Source organism: Apis cerana, linkage group LG9, assembly GCF_029169275.1.
Source record: "Apis cerana isolate GH-2021 linkage group LG9, AcerK_1.0, whole genome shotgun sequence".
Classification (NCBI taxonomy): domain Eukaryota; kingdom Metazoa; phylum Arthropoda; class Insecta; order Hymenoptera; family Apidae; genus Apis; species Apis cerana.
Window position 1 is genome coordinate 11079321 of NC_083860.1, and position 18996 is coordinate 11098316.

Sequence of the window (18996 nt, forward strand, 5' to 3'; positions counted from 1 at the left end):
GCACCATAAAAACTACTGATAAAGTAATGTTAATTGCGAAATGTATTATTATGATATGATATATAATGATATATAATGATATATAATGGTATATCATTATAAATCGATATCTATAATAGCATATATAGATTTGCAGACGATATAATTTTTTTATAATTTATAATTTATAATTTATTTTTATAATTTATAATAATAAAAGTTATAATAAAAAAATATAAAATAAATAATTAATAATATTTATTTTTATTTTTATTTTTTTCTCATTTTATTACTTCATGAATTCGTGAATTTATTTTTTATTTAAAATAATACTAGATTTATCAATATTTGAAACTTTGATCTCGAACGTAAATCGTGGTTACGTTTATTTTTACTTATGTAAATAAATTTTGCATTTTTACAAGAGCTCGATAAACAGTGACGAAGATCTGTAAAATAAAATTGAATAATCAATAAGATTATAAAAATTAACAAATTAGAGAGGAAAATTAACAAAATTTCACGAATTATAGTTAATATTTATTCATATTTTTATTATTATTTTATTACTTTTTTATTATTTTATTAATTATTATTACATATATTTTTAATTATTTTTATTAATTAATATAAATGTAAATTTATTTACGAAGATCTTTTTCCTTTTCTTTTCTTTTTTTCATTTTCTTCTTTTAAGTTTTGAAGCTCTAATTCAAGTGCTCGTTGTTTTTTACGATTTATGGGTGTTTTTGAAAGCCATGCTATAATTAAAATTATCATAAATAAAATTAATCGTAAATATTATTTTATAGAACATATGTATACAAACCTAAAAACGCGGATTCTTCCTCGCAAAAAACTGGATCTTTTGAGCTCAATGCATTTATTAATTCTCCGTGTGTTAATGGATGAGTTCTTAATTGCATTATTCGTTTTGTAGTCATTACCTGTATTATATTTATATGTAATTATTAGAAAAAAAATATAAAAAGAAATGTTACATATAATAATTACATTACTACAAAATAATAATTCTTCCTCCAATACCTCATTAATTGATGCTAATACAGTGCCAATAGTAAAACCATCACAAATTTTAGTCATAATAGTTGTATCAAATTGTCTATTAATTCCAGAATGCTATAAATATAAACATATGTTCTAATAATAAAAACTATCATTTTATGGATTATGTATATTATTGTATATTTTTTAATAAAAATTTAATATCTAATTTAAATTACACGATTTAAATTAATAAAATCATACTTTGTATAATAAATCTTTCCATATGAGAGACATAGTTCCATAATCTGGCCTAGGAATATATATAATTTTGTCATAAGTTTGATATAAAAGCTTTTGATCTCCATCCCATGGTGAACTTGAAATTCCAATAAGAATCACTTTATCTTCATTTGTAATACTTTTTACTAATTTGGGAAGATCTCTTTTTAAACGTTTTGGATCAGTTTTATCTGTTTTTAGAATTTTTTTTACAAATGGTTTCTCTGCTCCTTCCATAAATATCACTGATGGTTGAAGTAAACGAGATACCTTTATGCATAAAAAATATGAAATTATTTCCTCTATAATTCATGTAATTATTCTTATTTCATTTTCTTTACCTTTGATATCAAATGCATAAGCATAATTAATCCTGATTTACCAGGATATTTTCCAGCAATATTAGCTGGTGTAATGTCAAATAATGTAGCTCCAAGTTCTGTGCAAATTGCATTTACTAGCATTTTTTTACCACTACCATGTGGACCTGCTATTAATACTGATCTTATTAATGGTGTAAGTTCTCTAAGAGTATTGTCTCCCAAAGGAAGTATACAATATTCAGCTATCAATTGTCTTATATCTCCTATTAGTAGAATTAACATGATTTAAAAGATTACTTAAAAGATTACTTAATAAGTTAAAATGAGATTGAGAAATGTGAAAAATATAATAAATTTAAATTAATATTGAACACTTAACCAAATGTTGGTAAAGATTCTATCTTCTTCTCTTTTAAATTATAGTTTAAGAAAGATTTTTCGCCTTTAAAATCATTAAGTGGAATTTCTTTATGAAGTTTAATAATTCCTTGAGTTAATAATTCTTCAAATAAAGATTCTGTTGTTCTATCAGGTGTTAAATCTTTTTCTTTCCTCTTTTTATTTTTTTTTGTACTACGGCGAATTCTTTTTTGATTTTTTTTAGGGCGTTTGCCTTTAAAACCTTTATCTCTATCTAATGCATTTTGTAGTGCTTCAATATCACCTTGAAATATAATATAAAATTATAAAAGCATTTTACATGTATATATATAATATATATATAATATAATATATAATATAATAATAATAATATAATATAATATAATATAATATATATATATTATATATATATATATAATATTATATTATATTAATATTATATAATTTTAAGATTAATATATATATATAATATATAATATATATATATATATATATATATTAATCTTAAAATTTACCTCTGAGTGCTTGATCAACTGTAATACGGACTTCATTTTCTACTTCATTAATTGTTTCATTCTCTATTATGTCTAAATATGGCAACTGTGCTGCATTCATAGTTTCATCTTTATTTTTCCATATTTCTTGATATTCTTGATTAGCATATATTAATTCTGATAAAAAATTAGAAGGGATTGATTTGAAACCTTGTTCAGTTTCATCTTCTGATTGTTCAACATTATTATCTTTTTTTGATTTTAATCTTTTAGATTTTTTGGATTCTTTTGATGATACTGCTGTTGATTTACTTATGGTACTTTCAGTTTCCTAAATAAAAATCAGCACAATTATTTAATTTCAAAATGTATATATATTATATAAATACAAATATTAATTTTACTTGTCTGCTAAATATGATTCTGGATCCACCACTTTCTGCAGATGGCAAATCAGGAATTTTTCCTGTTTGTTGGAAATAAGTTTTTATCCAATTTCGAACTTCAGTTCTTATATTTTCCTCTATTATAGCGCTTTTTTCTTTATGTATTCTTTCCTTAGTTGTAATCATTAAATTTTCGTATAATTCTTGATATTTTTTTTGTTTTTCATATCTTTCTTCTTTGATCTTTTCAACCTGTTTGGCGTTTTCAGTAATTTCTTGACTCGGTTGAAGCATACCTTCCAAAAGAATATATATAATTCATATATTTTATTTGTTTATATATTTATTTTTCCTAATTATTTTATTACTTTAATAAAAGATACCAATTAACAACATTTCCTCGAGACATCTTTTTCGAATTTTGAATCTAGTTAGATATCCTCTCCAAATTTTTTGAATTTTTATTGCAGCTATTGTTTTGTTCGGCTCATTTTTTATCTCTGTTTCTGTTTTAATTGCAGATTTGTCTTTTATTTGACAAATTTCTTTCATAAATTGAAATTTTAATCGATCTTGCCTAGCACGTTCATGAGCCTAATATTTATATAAATAATATATAAATATATACAACATATATAAGAGAATTCATACGCTTATATTATTTCAAGTTTTAATTCTGTGACAAGTATTCTTCGTATTTCCTCGATAATTTATAATAAATATTTTATAATAATTTATAATAAAATATATTTAATTTATTATAATAATTTTATATGAAATTAAATTATGTTATACATATACTTGTTAAAAGTAATTCAAAATATAAGCGTTCGAATATTTTCATTTTATTATACATTGATAATTTTCAAGATAACTTTCTTATATAATTCTAGAAAGATAATTTTTTTCTTTATTTTAAATTTCATTTAAAAAATTTTTACCTGTATAAGCTTTATTGCTTCCAATTCAGTCATTTTTTTTGGTATAATTGTTTTATCCAAAATACCCATATTTTTCAAAGTATTTTCTATATAATTTCGTTTTTCCTTAATTTCTTGTAAACGATCGCGTTTAAAATATCTGGGTATTTGAATTTCAATTTCTTGTGGAGTAACATTTAATTTTATTAGAATATCATCAAAATAATTGTACTCCGAAATATCTATCTCGACTAATTCATGTTTTAATTCTAAAATTCTTCCGAGACATGAAACTAACACTTTTTTTATTAATAATCGTTTTTGTGGTTGAATTATTTGATCGTAACATAATTCTAATTTATTATAGATAATAATATATCTTACATATAATTCTGAAATCGTATTATGAATTTTCTTACGATCTTTTTGCGGTTTAGCATTTTGTAAATTTGTATCCACTTGAACAAGTTCCTCCAAAGCAATTTGTGCACTTTTCCAGAGTTCATTATATGTTATATTTGACATAATAATAAAAAAATATTTAATACTTTTTTTCTTGTTTAAGAAAAGTGAAAATACAATTGAATTTTAATTGAAAGAGATTATAATGAAAACACTTTACTTTATTCTATTTTTAGAATTGTTAGAAATCGTTAATATCCTAGCAACCATCAATTAAGTTAACAATACATAATTCCTTTTTAACTTATGTAAGATAAGTATACGTATTTAAAATAAGATACATATATATATATATATATATTTAAATATTTATTTTAATACTTTTATAAATATTAGTATAATGCAATATTTAAAATAATCATATTCATTAATCATAAGATATAATTTTTAAAGCAATAGATATAAAATTTTACTTTATATAATGTATATTAATATACATATTAAATATATTTTCAATTTATAATGATTCTCATACATATACAATTAAAAAATTAATATAAGATAACTTAAATTTGTAAAGAAAATATATTTATTTGAATATATTTCAATTCAAATTTTGTATGATCCATAACATAAAAGAGGGAGTTCGATGCAACCGGCTATTTTCGTAACATGCTTCAGAGCATTCCGGGTGCCTCTTTCAAAACGTCATCTTAAGTGATCGTTTGTTCACGAAAATAATTTCTGTAAATACGGTTCACCACCGACCAAAGGTGGTGATGAGAAGAAACCATTTGCAGTAATGGCATCAGCATTGGAGCTATTTGTAAATAATGTGCGGACACTCTCAAAACAAGGTGCGACAGATGTTCAGATCTTCCTTATATTCTCACGTACCTAACCTCTAAGAATTATCCTAAAGGATTATTAGAACATTTTCCATTACTTTGAAATAATCGTTTTTTAAAAAATAAGATTCGAATTCACACTATTTTCTCATTCTGTTATCCAATAATTCTTCAATCTAATTTTATTGATATATAAATTTAATTTATACATTAAACTTATTTATAATTCAAATTCTAAACATTTTTCATAGCATTATATGAATTATTTTCTTAAAATTTTTGGCATTAATAAAAAAAATATATGTATCTCTTTAATCAATATTTTGCAAGTAAAATTACTATTTTTATATTATAGTTATTAAATATTATATTAATGTATACTATATTATTTAATTATCTTATAGGTAACTTTAGGGAGCTATCCGAAATAATAAGTAAAAGTACAGATGTTCTAATAAAAAATGGACAACACTTAGATAATGTTTTGGAAACTTTAAATTTGCAAGAACATTCATTAGGTATTTTGGCAGTACTATGTGTAAAATTTTCACTGCCTAATCCTAATGGTGCAAACAATGCTGATGCTTATAAACCATTATTTAGTCAGGTTCAGGAATTTATTATTGGTTGTAATGGAGAACAAGTTAGATTTGCTTCTGATATATGTAAGATTTATATTTTCTTTTTTTTTATGAATATTGAAACTATAATAAAAATATTTTTATTTTATTTATAATTTTTATTACAGATGCTGAATTATGTCATTTATTTACCCAAACATTGGTTGAATTACAAATACCATTGCGTGGTATTGAACTTTTATGCCGTGCAATACGTAAAATACAATTATTTGATAGTCAGCTTACTTCAATACATGCAGATCTTTGTCAACTATGTCTTCTTTCTAAGTGTTTTAAGCCAGCACTTGAATTTCTTGATATAGATGTTACTGGTATCAATCAAGAAGAAGGACAATTTGATTCAAAATACTTTTTACTTTATTATTATTATGGTGGTATGATATATACAGCATTAAAAAATTATGACAGAGCATTATATTTTTTCGAAGTATGTGTAACAACACCTGCCATGGCAGTTAGTTATATTATGTTAGAGGCCTACAAAAAATATATTTTGGTCTCTTTAATACTGCATGGAAAAGTTTTAAATTTACCTAGGTACACAAGTCAAGTGGTTAATAGGTACATGAAACCATTGGGTCAACAGTATCAAGAATTAGCTACAGCTTATCAAATGAATAGTTGTGAAGAGGTGCAAAATATTATTACCAAGTATCAACAATTATTTACAAGAGATCATAATATGGGATTGGTGAAACAAGTGTTGAGCTATTTATATAAAAAGAACATACAAAGGTTGACAAAAACTTTTTTAACTCTTAGCTTAAGTGATGTGGCTAGCAGAGTTCAATTGTCTGGACCTGCTGATGCAGAAAAATATATATTAAACATGGTAAATTTATTAGTAATATTTATTAATAACATAATAATATATATTCAAATATTATATAAAAGTATTTTATATTTATAATTTTAGATAGAAGATGGTGAGATTTTTGCTACAATCAATCAAAAAGATGGTATGGTAGTATTTCATGATGATCCAGAAAAATACAATTCGCCACAAATGTTAGCAAAACTAGAAAAAGAAATGGCAGCGTGTATGGAATTGGATAAACGAGTTCTTGAAATGGAGGAAGAAGTTGTTCTTACACCTCAATATGTTCGAAAAGCTTGTGGACAGAATGATCAAGATGATCAAACAGCTGGTCCAGCTCCAACAAATGTAACAAATGTGCAAGGTCAATCTAAACATAGCAACTATTCCATGTAACATATACACGTCGTTGTGCGTTATCTTTATTAAAAAAAAAAGAAAAAATGAAGCAAATCTTGTTGAAAGCAAGGACTTGAACATTTAGAAGCCTGTTTTGGATGAAGATGGATGTCCGAAATTTGGCTAAACATAATCTATTTTGTACAAAACAAAAAAAAAATATTACTATTTGTCATTATATGGAATTATAAGCTATTGAAGTAGTAAAAGTAACAAAAGATATGAAAAATTATAAAATGTCCTTTTTATAATAAATCATATAAGTACCCTTTCTGGATCTATCTAAAACTGAAGGCTGATTGATATATTGTAAGTTATAAAGTGTGTCTGTGAAGGAGTTACCAATTCAAATATATTTTATTTTCTAAGCCTTATACAATTAATTTTTGTACAAAATATACTATGCATATGAAACAAAATTAAAAATTATTTCCTTAATAATTACTTAACATCTGAAGCAGGCTTTATATGCAATGCAAAAAAAAAAAAATATTGTACATGTTGTAGTTAGAATATTGTGATACATTATTGCAAAATTATCACAATTTTTTATAGAAATTCCTATTTAATAAATACACGTGTATATTCATGAAAATATCAAATATTAAACATTAACCTAGCAAAAAATTTTGTAGGAACTATGTAAAAAAATATAAAAGAAAATGAATTTAATTAATTGATTTTGCAGTATATAAAAGTACTACAAAAATATTTTGATCAAAAATTCCTAGTTTGCATATTGTTATAAATATTCTATAAAAATATCAATATTTGTTATTCTGAAAAAACCAAGCTATCAAGTTAAAATGATTCAATACTCATTAAACAAATGTTAAGTATATAAATTTTGAATTTCTTAATATAATATTTCCCATGTATTTACACGTGTATTTTCATATAAATTTAAAAACCATCATGTCTGATTTTTTAACTTAATATATGGGCATTTCTATAGAAATCCATAAAAATTCATCAATATGGATAATATAACAATGAAATAAATAAATAAATAAATAAATAAATAAATATATATACATATATATATATATATATATATATATATATATTTCTCATAAAATGAAATGTGAACAAATATAAGTTTATTTATCATTTGTGAAAGAAAAAATAAGAAATACTCAATGCATTATTATAGGTAAGTATAAGACTATTATGATTTTCAGTTCAATAAAAATCAGTTATGCATTTGTATACAAAATTTATTATACAAGATTTATTATTATAATTATTTTATCTCAAACTTAACAAAAAAAATATTTAAGAAAGATAATTTAAATTATCAAAAATATTTAAAAATTTTAATTTATATTAAATATTCTGGAATGTGTAGCATAACATATATTTTTTTTTGAAGTTGACTTATAATATGATTATTTTTTGTTAAATAGTAGTTAAATATTTAAAATTAATGTATGATATATATTTATTGTAGTTTTTTTCTTTAACGTATAATAATAATTAAAACCCTATGATAATAATTTTTTTATTTCGTTAAAAATTATTTCAAATATCTCTTTTTTACTTTTTGATCCATCAATGAATGTTATTGTATTACACAAATCATTGTCTTTCATTAATTCATCTTTGTTCTTTATATATTCTGGCCATACAACTTTTTCAAAATAACCAGGAACATCTGGTGGATCATACTTTCTTTCTTTCCTTCTCTCCCAACATTGATCTTTGTTTAACGTTATGAAATATTTACGATCACATAAATTTGAAATAACCTTACATTTAAAAAGTAAAAATCCATCTAATATTAATATATTTTTGTTGATCACTTCGGAAGGATTATTTTCATTCGGAAAAGATTCCATTAATTGTAAAATATCTGAATACATTTTATCCATATCCATACTGGTTATTAATTCCCAATTAAAATGATCAAGTTCTTTTACCAATACATGCCGTGGATCATCTTTCGACAAGAAATAATTATCTTGGTGTAACACTATTGAGTTTTTTAATTTTTCATGAAGTTGGATAGCTACAGAAGTTTTTCCACTACATGTTGTACCCGAAATACCAATTACAAACCATTTTTTTGAAGACATTTTATATTATTTATGTTATTTATATCGTATCTTAGAATAGGTTATCTTAAACTAACGTATTATGAATAATATTATGTAACTTATATTAATTTCCCTATCTAATCAATAATAAAACATACAATGTAAATGTTTTATAACAAAAATTATTAATATAAAATAAAATTCTATCTCTAAATATTATGATTCATGAGTTTTATTTGATTTATAAATTGAATAATATGGCTTAATATGATAAAGAGTAAATAATATTAATCCACCAATGAAACATAAGCCCAAAATAGCAGGAAACATTAATGCAATATTATAAGAACCAAAAAATGATCGTATTCTGTTGTCATCAATAAATGGTAAGCCAATGATCCATATAGTATAATACAGAAATAAAATACAAGTCACAATCAATATCACTTTACCCTTCTTACGATCGCTATTAAACATTTTATAATTAAAAATTATGATAGATTATTTATATTTATAATAGATTAAATATTAATAAATATATAAAAAAATATGTTACTTCATGATAAAATATGGAAATGTTTCTATATATTTATGACAAATATCATATCATATAACAAAATACTAAATAAAATTAATTAAGTAAATTTAGTAATATTTTTTTCAAATAATTGTTTAACTTAAGATAATTTAGGAAATATAATTTACTTATTATTGATCCATATATTCTTTCTCAAACTTTTTGAAATCTTCTTCAGTAAATGCAGTAGTTTCAGATTCTTTAGGTTTCTTTACTTCTGGAATATATTTCTTTTTCAAGGCTCTCTCTAATAACTGTTATTAAACTTTTTGATTAAAATTTATTTTTCAAATAATTTAAAATTTATAAAAATATGAGTACCTTATTTGTTGTATTTGGATCAATACGATTATTACTAAGTATTAAGAGTTTCTGTATATTTTTATCTGTAGAATCTTTTTGTGTGGCTAATTTTTTTTGAGTTTCATAGACAGTTACTTTACTTGATCGTCCAAGAATTGTACCAAGATCTTTAAAAATATTTATGTTTTATAAATCGAATAATTGATTATATAATATTTTATTTAAAAAATTATAGATACCTGTTTTATCATTTTTAGATAATATCCTGTATTTTGGAGGGATTAGATCCAATGTACCTTTATATTTTATATGTTTTCTTTTCTTTCTTTCTATAAATAAAAATTTTATGTCACATGATATAAATTTATAACCTGTACAAATTAAAATTTATACCTTGTTTTATGCTTTTTTCACAACCCATTAACTCAAGGCCTTTTCTTACAAGCGAATTTGACATTTTTATTTCAATTTCTATATAATATATAAAAATATTAATTAAAAAACATCACGTTATAATGAAAAATTGAATCATACATTATCACGAAAAACGAACATAATCAGAAATGTCTCATGTTCTGATCACATAAAAAATCATGATACGATCTCTGTAATTTAGATTTGATATGATAATAGACTTATATATGAATTAAATATTATTTATGAATTAAAAATTTTTATATTTTTAGAATACAATAAAAATATAATAATCATTTTATAAAATTTTTATATATTGTTAATATATTAATAACAATATAGTTATAGTAATTATATAATTATATAGTAATTATATTTATATTTATTGACATATAAAAAAAATTATCTATATAAAATAATAAATATATATACTTACAATATATAAAAATTATATCAAATAAACTTAAAATTTAACAAAAAATAAAAAATTATAATGTAATATAATATAATTATTATAAAATTAATTAGATAGATAGAACTATTTCTTAAATGAATAAATTTTTTAAAATAGACATAGTCAATGAAAAAAATTCGGGAATCAGCGCCATTTCCAGAGTGTCGCAAACAAAAATAATAAATAAAAAAAAAATTATATAAATATAAAATAAAAATTGTAAAATTATCTCTTAAATATCAGATGTCTTTTTTAAGAATCAGCTTTTTAAAAGCATTTAAAAATTGATTCTCAATTTTTATTTAACTTTATCTTTTGCTTTTAAAAGATATCTTTGACATTTAAAAAATGATTTTCAATTAATTCTTACTTTATCTCTATCCTTCTTCTATTGTTTTATTTTTTCGTCTATATTTGAGTTTTATTTGCAATAAAAAAGACACTGATTTCATAATTTTTATTCTCTCTCTGTTCTATTATTTTCTTTACTTATTCTTGGCGCCAGATCAGTTAAGATATAGGATATCAATTAAATATATTTTCATTATTTTTTTTTCAAAATTATAATATGTTATTATAATATGTTATTTAATATGTTATTTAATATAATATATCTTTTAATATATCTTCAATATAAAAAATATAGATTTTTCATTTTTATTTCAAATTCGCAAAATATAATTATATAAACTATTTTAATAAATATAATTATATATAAAATGTAATTTTATATATTTATAATTATAATCTATAATCTATTTTTTAGAATTTAATAGAATTTTATTTCTTATTTGTAATTTTATATTAAAATTTAATTTCAATTCCAACCATTATCAATTTTATTTTGTAATGTTATTTTAAGTCGAATCAGTAATATTGAGAATAAAACAAAAATAATAAAAAATTCCTAGTGATTCGGGATATAGGAAAAAACATGCATTGAATGTTTGTATTTTTGTATATTTCTATATTTGTAATAAATACATTTCTCGTTTTGTTTATTTTGTTATTTATTTATTTAAATAATATTTTTTAATATTTTTTAAAAATTATATTAATCTATTTAATTTTATAAATTTTATGATTATATAAAATATAATTAAATATATTTTATTTATATTAATTGAATATAAATAGAATAGTAATATTTTAATAAAAAACATAATTACAATAATTTTTTATTCGTACATTATAATTAGATATAAGAATTCATGATTAATTTTTTTTTTATTAAAAAGTTATATATAATTTTTAAAAAATATTTAAGAACTATAATTACATAAAAATTTATAATTATTAAATTTAATTTTATTTTATTATATTTATTTACTATATGAATTAAGTATATAAAATTTTTTTATATACTTAATATGTAAAAATAACAATATTACATATATATAAAACTATATTTTACTGATAATCAGTTTACTTAATATCAATTTATTTGAACATGCAGTTCAATAGTTGAAGTCGAAATGTCAACTTGTTTGAAATCTAATTATTAATATTAAAGAAATTGTTTCTTTATTTTGTGGATTTATAGAAAAATAAATAATAAATAACGTTAAAATGCATGACGCTTATGAAGAAACATCAATATTAAATATATCTGTTCAAATAGAGTCTATGGCTGCGTATGGTACGAAATATATAACCTTCAATAACTATTAAAAATAAAAATAAAAAATTTTTAATTCTAAATCTATAGTTTTATGCAAATATTTCTCTTTTTTTTATATATAAAATTTTTTTTGTTGCTTTTTTGAAAAATGAATTTAAAGTTACTTAAATTTTTATTTCTAATATTATTTTATATAAATATCTAAGTACAGTGAATAATAATAAAATATTATAGATGATAATTTATTGATTGGAACAAGAGAAGGTCATCTTCTTATGTATAATGTACCTTCTGTATCAGACGATAATCATAAATTAGAATTATTACGTCATAGTAAAAATTTTAACAAAAAGCGTATAACACAGATAGATGTTATACCAGAATATAATTTGTTGATAATTTTAACAGGTATTTTTATTAATCAATTTTTATTAATTAATTTTTAAAATTAAGAGTAGAATATGTAATTTATCATATCTTTTTGCAGATAACATAATATGTGTTCATGATTTAAACTCTTTAAACTTTCAACAACTCTATCAGTTACAAAAAACTCGTGGTGCTACATTGTTCAGTTTAGATATAAAACCAAATCAAATCATAAATGGTGAAAAACACACAATTGTACACTTATGTGTTGTTGTGAAACGTAAGCTACAATTATATAAATCAAAAGGAAAAAAATTTGAGACATTTAATGATCTTGAATTAACTGTGCCAGATATACCACGTGAATTATCTTGGTATATATTATATATTATGTAAAATAATTTATTTATAATAATTTATTATTTAATTATATATAAAAAAATATGTTTTAATTATTTCAAAGGTGTGGTGAAACATTAGTTTTGGGTTTTCGTGGTTTATCATATACAATATTGGATTTAAATGGAAAAACTAAAGAGTTATTTCCAACCGGAAAATCTCCAGAACCAAGTGTTACAAAATTATCTGATAATTCTTTTGTGTTGGGAAAAGATTCTCAATCATTTGTTATGGATACTAGAGGAGAATTAATTCAGCATAATCCAGTAAAATGGTCTGATACACCAAGTGCAATAGGTATAAAATATATATAATTAGTTAATAATAATTAAGAATATTTATGATTTTTTTTGAATATGCAAATATTATATAAATTGAATTATTTTAGCTTGGGATGATCCTTATCTACTTGGAATCGTACATGATAGATTAGAAGTATATACCACAGAAGGTTGTTTGCACATACAGACAATAAAGGATTTAAACAAAGCTAGGCTTATATATAGATGTAAACAAGGAAAAGTTTTTGTTGCATCAATTAGTCATGTTTGGTGTGTGAGAGCAATTGATGTAACACACCAAATTAGAACATTACTTGAACAAACTCAATTTCAATTGGCATTGAAATTAACTGTATGTTGATAATATATTTTATTCTATATTTTTTTCTTTATTCTAATAATTTTAAAATAAAATTTTTCGTTATTTTAGAGTTTGTCAGATATATCTGAGGAGGAAAAAGTTAAACAAATATATAAAATTCAAACATTATATGCTCATCATCTGTTCCGTAGTAAAAGATTTCAAGAAGCAATGGACCAATTTTTGAAAATAGGAACAGATCCATATGAAGTGATTATGTTATTTCCTGATTTAGTTACACCATCCAGTAATAATCCTGAAGTCAGTGATCCAACATTACCCAAACTTCAAGATCATGATTTGGAAAAAGGTCTACGTGCATTAATAGTTTTTCTTACTGAAGTTAGACACAAGTTAATGGGAGATTCAAAAGCCAAGGATAAAGATAATATCAAAGAAAAAACTTTGATAGAAGGAAAAAAAAATATGACAGCAGTAGCCACAGAACAGCTATTGAAAATAATAGATACAACTTTGCTAAAATGTTATTTGCAGGTAATTTACAATAATGAATAGCTATAATTTCAATCATTTAATTATGCAATTATAATTTATAAAATTCTTTTATAGACCACTGATGCATTGGTAGCACCATTACTTAGGTTAAATCACTGTCATTTGGCAGAAGCTGAAAAAACTTTATTAATGCATCAAAAATATCCTGAACTTATTATATTATATCAAACTAAAGGACAACACAGAAAAGCATTAGAACTTCTTGAAAAACATGCAAAAGAAAATGATTCTAGTCTAAAAGGTACTGCAAGAACAATACAATACTTGCAACATCTTGGTAAAGATTATATAGATTTAATTTTAAAATTTGCTGGTTGGGTCTTGAATGAAGATCCAGAACAAGGACTTCGAATTTTTATAGAAGATATACAGGTAATGTATATTGGATAATATTTTGCAGGTTTTTTATTAAATTGCGTTTGTAATTCTAGGAAGTCGAACAATTACCAAGAGCAAAAGTGTTGGATTATCTTCTTCGTTGTCATAAGGATTTAGTTATAACATATTTAGAACATGTAGTACATGTTTGGGAAGATACTAATCTTTTGTTCCATAATGTTTTAATACATCAATATAAAGAAAAATGTTTAGCATGTATGAGTGAAAATGCTACACCAGCCGAAAAACAAACAGCTCAATATATTAGGCAAAAATTGCAACAATTTTTACAAAAATCTGAGCATTATATGCCTGAAACAGTATTAGTTCATTTTCCATTCGATAATTTATTCGAAGAACGTGCAATTATTCTTGAACGACTTGCACGTCATCAGCAAGTTATTTCAATATATATTAGTCTTCTTAATGATGTACCAAAAGCAATTGAGTATTGTAATAAAGTATACACTAGATATCAAAGTAAGTATTAGCTTAAATATTAAAAAGTATTTGTTATTATATAATTATATTATATATATATTATTATTATAAATATATATAATTATTTTATTTTTATATCAAGAAAATGCAGATAAACAAAAACAATCTAATGGAGCTGATGAAGTTTATGTAATGCTTATTCAACAATTATTGAAACCTGATGATAAAGAAAATTTGATGGCAGGTAAAATTTTATTATATCCAGTATAATATTTATTTTAAAATAATGAATAGTATATATTTATTTTAGGATGTAGTTCAGAAATTCAAAAAACAGCCCAACCCGATTTGGAAATGGCGCTTCGATTGCTCGAAGAACACGCAGCGAAGATAGATCCTTTAAAGGCATTAGAAATTCTGCCTGATAATGTTTCTATAGGTAGAATAAGGCATTTTTTAGAAGTCAGTTTACAGGAAAAATTGAATGCTAAACGAAGAATACAAGTCTTAAAAGGTTTGCTTTATGCTGAACACCTCCAAGTACAAGAACAACGTATGCATTATGAATCACAAAGCGTTCTTATGACGGAATTTAACATATGTCCAGTTTGTAAAAAAAGATTCGGCAACCAGAGGTTAGTATTTAATATATCTAATATCAATATTGACTGACAATGATTATATCATCATATAAAAAAATAAATTGAAATATAAATTATTTTTCAGTGCATTTGCGAGATATCCAAATGGTGATATTGTACATTATTCATGTCAAGATCGCAAAGCATAACTTATATGTGTATTATAATTTAAATATATTTATATTAATTATTAAGTAATATAAAATGTACATTATGATGTACTTCTGCCATGTTATATGTATAAATATATACATTTTCCATTATCTTTCTATTTATATTTACTGTGATTTGTTTTTAATTTATTTTTGTTATAATATTATTTTATGTTAGAAAAAAAAAAAAGATTTAATTGTATATATTTATATATTTATATACATCTGTTATTCTCAAAACAAATTATAATTAAAGACTTTTCATTTTTTAATCCTTTAATTAAAAAATATTGTATAAAAATATTTTAATTAAATATTTTATCGATTAATATAAATTATAAGAAAATAATTCATAATAAAAATATAAATATAATTATTTATACTATATGCACTTATTCTTATTTATATGACTTCTATATTTAATCTTTCTTGAATATTTAAAATGAGTTATATTTTTAATAAACTTTTGTTTTAAAATTTTTATAATAATGACTAACAGTAAGGATGGGGCGTGCCCGGTCCAGAATGTGGGTAAACGGGACTAGTGATGTCATAAGCTGTCTTGTATTCCTACGCCGGTTGTTACAAGGCAGGTATAAGTGTAGTCGTAACCATATTACGTTTTGATCATTTAAATCTATTTAAAAAATATATAAATTAATTATCTTTTTATGTTAATATGATAATTTTATTTATTTTTATAATAAAATATTATTGTCAATTAAAAAATTATGCATTTATATATAAACAATATACATAATGTAAAATAAAATAAATATTTCTATTGTTTCAATAAAATTTGATAGAAATATTTTTGTATTTTAAACATTATTGCACAAAAATTTTTAATATTTACAGAATTTTTATAGAATTATAAGGAAATTATTTTTCAAAAATAATAGTTATTTTGTAGAATATTTTATCAATTATGGATTGTTTTTTTTTTAAAAATATAATAGAAAATTATATTTACTCATATCGAATAATATATATAGATATGTTTTATATTAAACAATTTATATTGTTAAAATATATTTTTATGCATTTTTGCAAATAGTGTATGACAATCGTATCATTATAACATTTTTAATAAATAATTAAATAACTTTTTTTTAAATATTAAAAATATTTTATGAAATTACTAATTTACTGCAGATGTTCATAATGTTACGCTTATGTTTCATTGGTGGATCAAAATTGGGACTAGCTACGCTGGCGTAGGTCGACGCCGTATGCGCTCAGTCAGTTGCGCGCTGGTCGAATGTGTGGATGGATTTGTGTGGATCGTTATCGGTGGTTTTTGGTGTACATCGGCTGGTTTTTATGCAAGTATTGGAATAAAACGGTGTTGCCGGGTATCCTTACGAGAAGGTAGGTACATGATTTCTTTTGGTTTCTGTTCGAAAACGCAAAAGTAATTGAGTTGTACAATCGGTTGTCTCGTGACGGCTTAGACTTTACAGATAAAAATGGCGTGTACCGCCTTAGCTTCTCTGATTTCTCTTTACTTCTGGATTATTATACAGCATTTCATTACATATATCTTTGACAGCGCTCGAACGACATTCATATTCTTTTGGTACGTGAGATCGTTTGTCATTTATCGTAATTGTTTTATTTTTTATAAGTCTTTAATCAAATGCGGCATTGATTCTAACAACGAATCTGTGTTCATTATATGATTAAATAATGTAATATTCTTTTGTTTTATCTCACCGATAGGATTATTTATAATTTTTTATTTGCGTATAATTAGTTTTGTGGTACGATAAATTTATATTATTATCATATATTATTATATTTTCTGAAATTAACTTTTGTGTTTTCGAGTTATGGTAATTTATAGCGCTTTAATTTCCGCTATATGGTGTTTCCTGAATAGTTTTATTCACCTGTCAAGACGACCTATCTATTCGGTGACCTAATTTTCTCTACTGAAAATCTATCAAGTATTTGAATACCGTTGTGTAAAATTGAATGTCTTTTTTATTTTATCATTGATTTAAAATAAATTTTTATAGCGTTTTATAAATATGTGTATAATACAAAGTAAAAAAGAATTTTACGAATATATTATTGTTTGAAAGTATAAAGTCGTCGTATTTTTATCCGTTTTTAATTATTTTAGTTCTTAAAATTTTATTTTATCTTATATTGAAAAATAATTTCTAAGAAAAGCTAAATGAAAGATAATCTAATCGTTTTAAAACAGCATGTATGTATACATGTATACATTGTTTTATCTTGATAATTCTGTAAAATAGATATTTAATTATGATCGTTTCTTATAGGACTTATGTCAAAATAATTCTTATATATTTTTAATATAAAAATTGTAAACATATATCTAAAAATATATATAGTATATATATATATATATATATATATATATAATTATATATAAATATGGCGATGAATAATTTTTATTTATATTGATTTGATTTCAATATTAATAAAAGTGACTTAATTACATATCATAGTTCTTTAATTAATTTAATACGTTATACGTTGTCAGTTTCTTCGATACAAATCGATTTCGTCATCACCGAAACCGATGCTGACTCATTGTCAAAAATTTTTAAATTGCTGATAAAATGTCATAAATTGTTATGTACAATATTAGAAAAAAAAGTCACTACATTTAAATTATTCTAGTCAGATTTTAAAAATAAAATTGTGTTTATATTTGTTTTTACATTCATGATATTTGAAAACATTTTGATATTTGAAAGTAAATTTCAAAATAATTTGATTTAGTTTGATTTTCATAACGTTCAACTTTTATTTATAAAATTTATATAAATTAATATATACAAATTAAAAAATTAAAATAAGAAAAATTATAATAATCGTTTAATAATTTTTTTTGTGAATCACTGATTCTTTTTTGTTCTCGTTCGATGTTATGTTTACAGTTACGTCACCGTTGCCGGGCTTGGGCGTGTGCACGTCTTTGGAATAAATTAATAAATTAGTGTCGTGCCGATCGCTCCTTCCGGGTCGCGTTTTTGGCGACATCTATCCGTTTCATTTAAATCATAACAATGTATGTCAAAATATCATCTACTATACAAGTTAAAAATATAATAATATCTACGGAATTAAATTTTTTTTCTTATTATAGAAAAATTATATTACATTTGTATTACAAAAATATATAATATAAAAAAAATTAT

The 18996-nt window shown here is 22.3% G+C and overlaps 6 protein-coding genes across 16 annotated transcripts in view; 3 read left to right on the forward strand and 3 right to left on the reverse strand.

Annotated features, from left to right (window-relative positions):
- Positions 1 to 506: 506 nt before the first annotated feature.
- Positions 507 to 4447, reverse strand: LOC108000529 (dynein regulatory complex protein 11). 2 transcript variants are annotated; one of them, XM_062079639.1, is made up of 11 exons: positions 4155 to 4267; positions 3792 to 4063; positions 3234 to 3444; positions 2869 to 3146; positions 2486 to 2795; positions 1969 to 2253; positions 1608 to 1852; positions 1249 to 1536; positions 1027 to 1119; positions 809 to 926; positions 507 to 740 (listed from the first exon to the last, which is right to left on the reverse strand). In XM_062079639.1, exons 2-11 carry the CDS (start codon positions 3858 to 3860, stop codon positions 625 to 627), a joined length of 2013 nt encoding a protein of 670 aa, XP_061935623.1. In that variant the 5' UTR covers positions 3861 to 4063; positions 4155 to 4267; the 3' UTR covers positions 507 to 624. The 2 variants fall into 2 exon arrangements, with proteins under 2 accessions (XP_061935623.1, XP_061935622.1); XM_062079638.1 differs by having other exon boundaries at positions 3792 to 4447.
- Positions 4448 to 4816: 369 nt separating this feature from the next.
- LOC107997364 (COP9 signalosome complex subunit 3) lies at positions 4817 to 7303 on the forward strand. Its single transcript, XM_017055908.3, has 4 exons — positions 4817 to 5029; positions 5425 to 5685; positions 5769 to 6493; positions 6578 to 7303. The coding sequence occupies exons 1-4, from the start codon at positions 4975 to 4977 to the stop codon at positions 6872 to 6874; spliced, it is 1338 nt and encodes a 445-aa protein (XP_016911397.2). The 5' UTR covers positions 4817 to 4974; the 3' UTR covers positions 6875 to 7303.
- Positions 7304 to 8076: 773 nt separating this feature from the next.
- On the reverse strand, positions 8077 to 8952 carry LOC108000567 (nicotinamide riboside kinase 1). The gene has a single exon (XM_017060967.3). The coding sequence runs from the start codon at positions 8950 to 8952 to the stop codon at positions 8362 to 8364; it is 591 nt and encodes a 196-aa protein (XP_016916456.1). The 3' UTR covers positions 8077 to 8361.
- Positions 8077 to 11147, reverse strand: LOC108000568 (active regulator of SIRT1). 3 transcript variants are annotated; one of them, XM_062079649.1, is made up of 5 exons: positions 11032 to 11147; positions 10187 to 10264; positions 10033 to 10122; positions 9812 to 9960; positions 8077 to 9744 (listed from the first exon to the last, which is right to left on the reverse strand). In XM_062079649.1, exons 2-5 carry the CDS (start codon positions 10248 to 10250, stop codon positions 9622 to 9624), a joined length of 426 nt encoding a protein of 141 aa, XP_061935633.1. In that variant the 5' UTR covers positions 10251 to 10264; positions 11032 to 11147; the 3' UTR covers positions 8077 to 9621. The 3 variants fall into 3 exon arrangements, with proteins under 3 accessions (XP_061935633.1, XP_016916459.1, XP_016916457.1); XM_017060970.3 differs by lacking the exon at positions 11032 to 11147 and adding an exon at positions 10644 to 10840; XM_017060968.3 differs by lacking the exon at positions 11032 to 11147 and adding an exon at positions 10644 to 10828 and having other exon boundaries at positions 10187 to 10398.
- A 941-nt stretch (positions 11148 to 12088) lies between these two features.
- Positions 12089 to 15444, forward strand: LOC107997365 (vam6/Vps39-like protein). Its single transcript, XM_017055910.3, has 10 exons — positions 12089 to 12300; positions 12517 to 12690; positions 12770 to 13025; positions 13115 to 13347; positions 13439 to 13683; positions 13762 to 14187; positions 14263 to 14580; positions 14640 to 15066; positions 15170 to 15271; positions 15322 to 15444. Exons 1-10 carry the CDS (start codon positions 12231 to 12233, stop codon positions 15342 to 15344), a joined length of 2274 nt encoding a protein of 757 aa, XP_016911399.1. The 5' UTR covers positions 12089 to 12230; the 3' UTR covers positions 15345 to 15444.
- Positions 15445 to 17032: 1588 nt separating this feature from the next.
- Positions 17033 to 18996, forward strand: part of LOC108000573 (spectrin beta chain) — a 30828-nt gene continuing 28864 nt past the window's right edge. For 6 of the 8 annotated variants that reach the window (XM_062079650.1, XM_062079655.1, XM_062079653.1 and 3 more), the window contains exon 1: positions 17033 to 17191. The gene's annotated coding sequence lies outside the window, so the exon portion shown is untranslated. Of the gene's footprint in view, positions 17192 to 17225; positions 17400 to 18735; positions 18867 to 18996 lie in introns of those variants that run through there. The other 2 variants (XM_062079651.1, XM_062079652.1) reach the window with 2 other exon arrangements.

Excerpts from the sequence above, each read along its gene's own strand:
- LOC108000529 (XM_062079638.1), bottom strand. The coding sequence starts at position 4,295 with ATGTCAAATATAACATATAATGAACTCTGGAAAAGTGCACAAATTGCT. Across the intron at positions 1,537-1,607 it reads TTATGCATTTGATATCAAAG|GTATCTCGTTTACTTCAACC; the intron begins GTAAAGAAAATG and ends TTATGCATAAAG. Across the intron at positions 1,120-1,248 it reads GGAAAGATTTATTATACAAA|CATTCTGGAATTAATAGACA; the intron begins GTATGATTTTAT and ends TTATATTTATAG.
- LOC107997364 (XM_017055908.3), top strand. The coding sequence starts at position 4,975 with ATGGCATCAGCATTGGAGCTATTTGTAAATAATGTGCGGACACTCTCA. Across the intron at positions 5,030-5,424 it reads GCGGACACTCTCAAAACAAG|GTAACTTTAGGGAGCTATCC; the intron begins GTGCGACAGATG and ends ATTATCTTATAG. Across the intron at positions 6,494-6,577 it reads AAAAATATATATTAAACATG|ATAGAAGATGGTGAGATTTT; the intron begins GTAAATTTATTA and ends TTATAATTTTAG.
- LOC108000567 (XM_017060967.3), bottom strand. The coding sequence starts at position 8,952 with ATGTCTTCAAAAAAATGGTTTGTAATTGGTATTTCGGGTACAACATGT.
- LOC108000568 (XM_062079649.1), bottom strand. The coding sequence starts at position 10,250 with ATGTCAAATTCGCTTGTAAGAAAAGGCCTTGAGTTAATGGGTTGTGAA. Across the intron at positions 9,961-10,032 it reads ATCTAAAAATGATAAAACAG|ATCTTGGTACAATTCTTGGA; the intron begins GTATCTATAATT and ends ATATTTTTAAAG. Across the intron at positions 9,745-9,811 it reads ATCCAAATACAACAAATAAG|TTATTAGAGAGAGCCTTGAA; the intron begins GTACTCATATTT and ends GTTTAATAACAG.
- LOC107997365 (XM_017055910.3), top strand. The coding sequence starts at position 12,231 with ATGCATGACGCTTATGAAGAAACATCAATATTAAATATATCTGTTCAA. Across the intron at positions 13,684-13,761 it reads AATTGGCATTGAAATTAACT|AGTTTGTCAGATATATCTGA; the intron begins GTATGTTGATAA and ends TCGTTATTTTAG. Across the intron at positions 15,272-15,321 it reads TAAAGAAAATTTGATGGCAG|TATATATTTATTTTAGGATG; the intron begins GTAAAATTTTAT and ends AATAATGAATAG.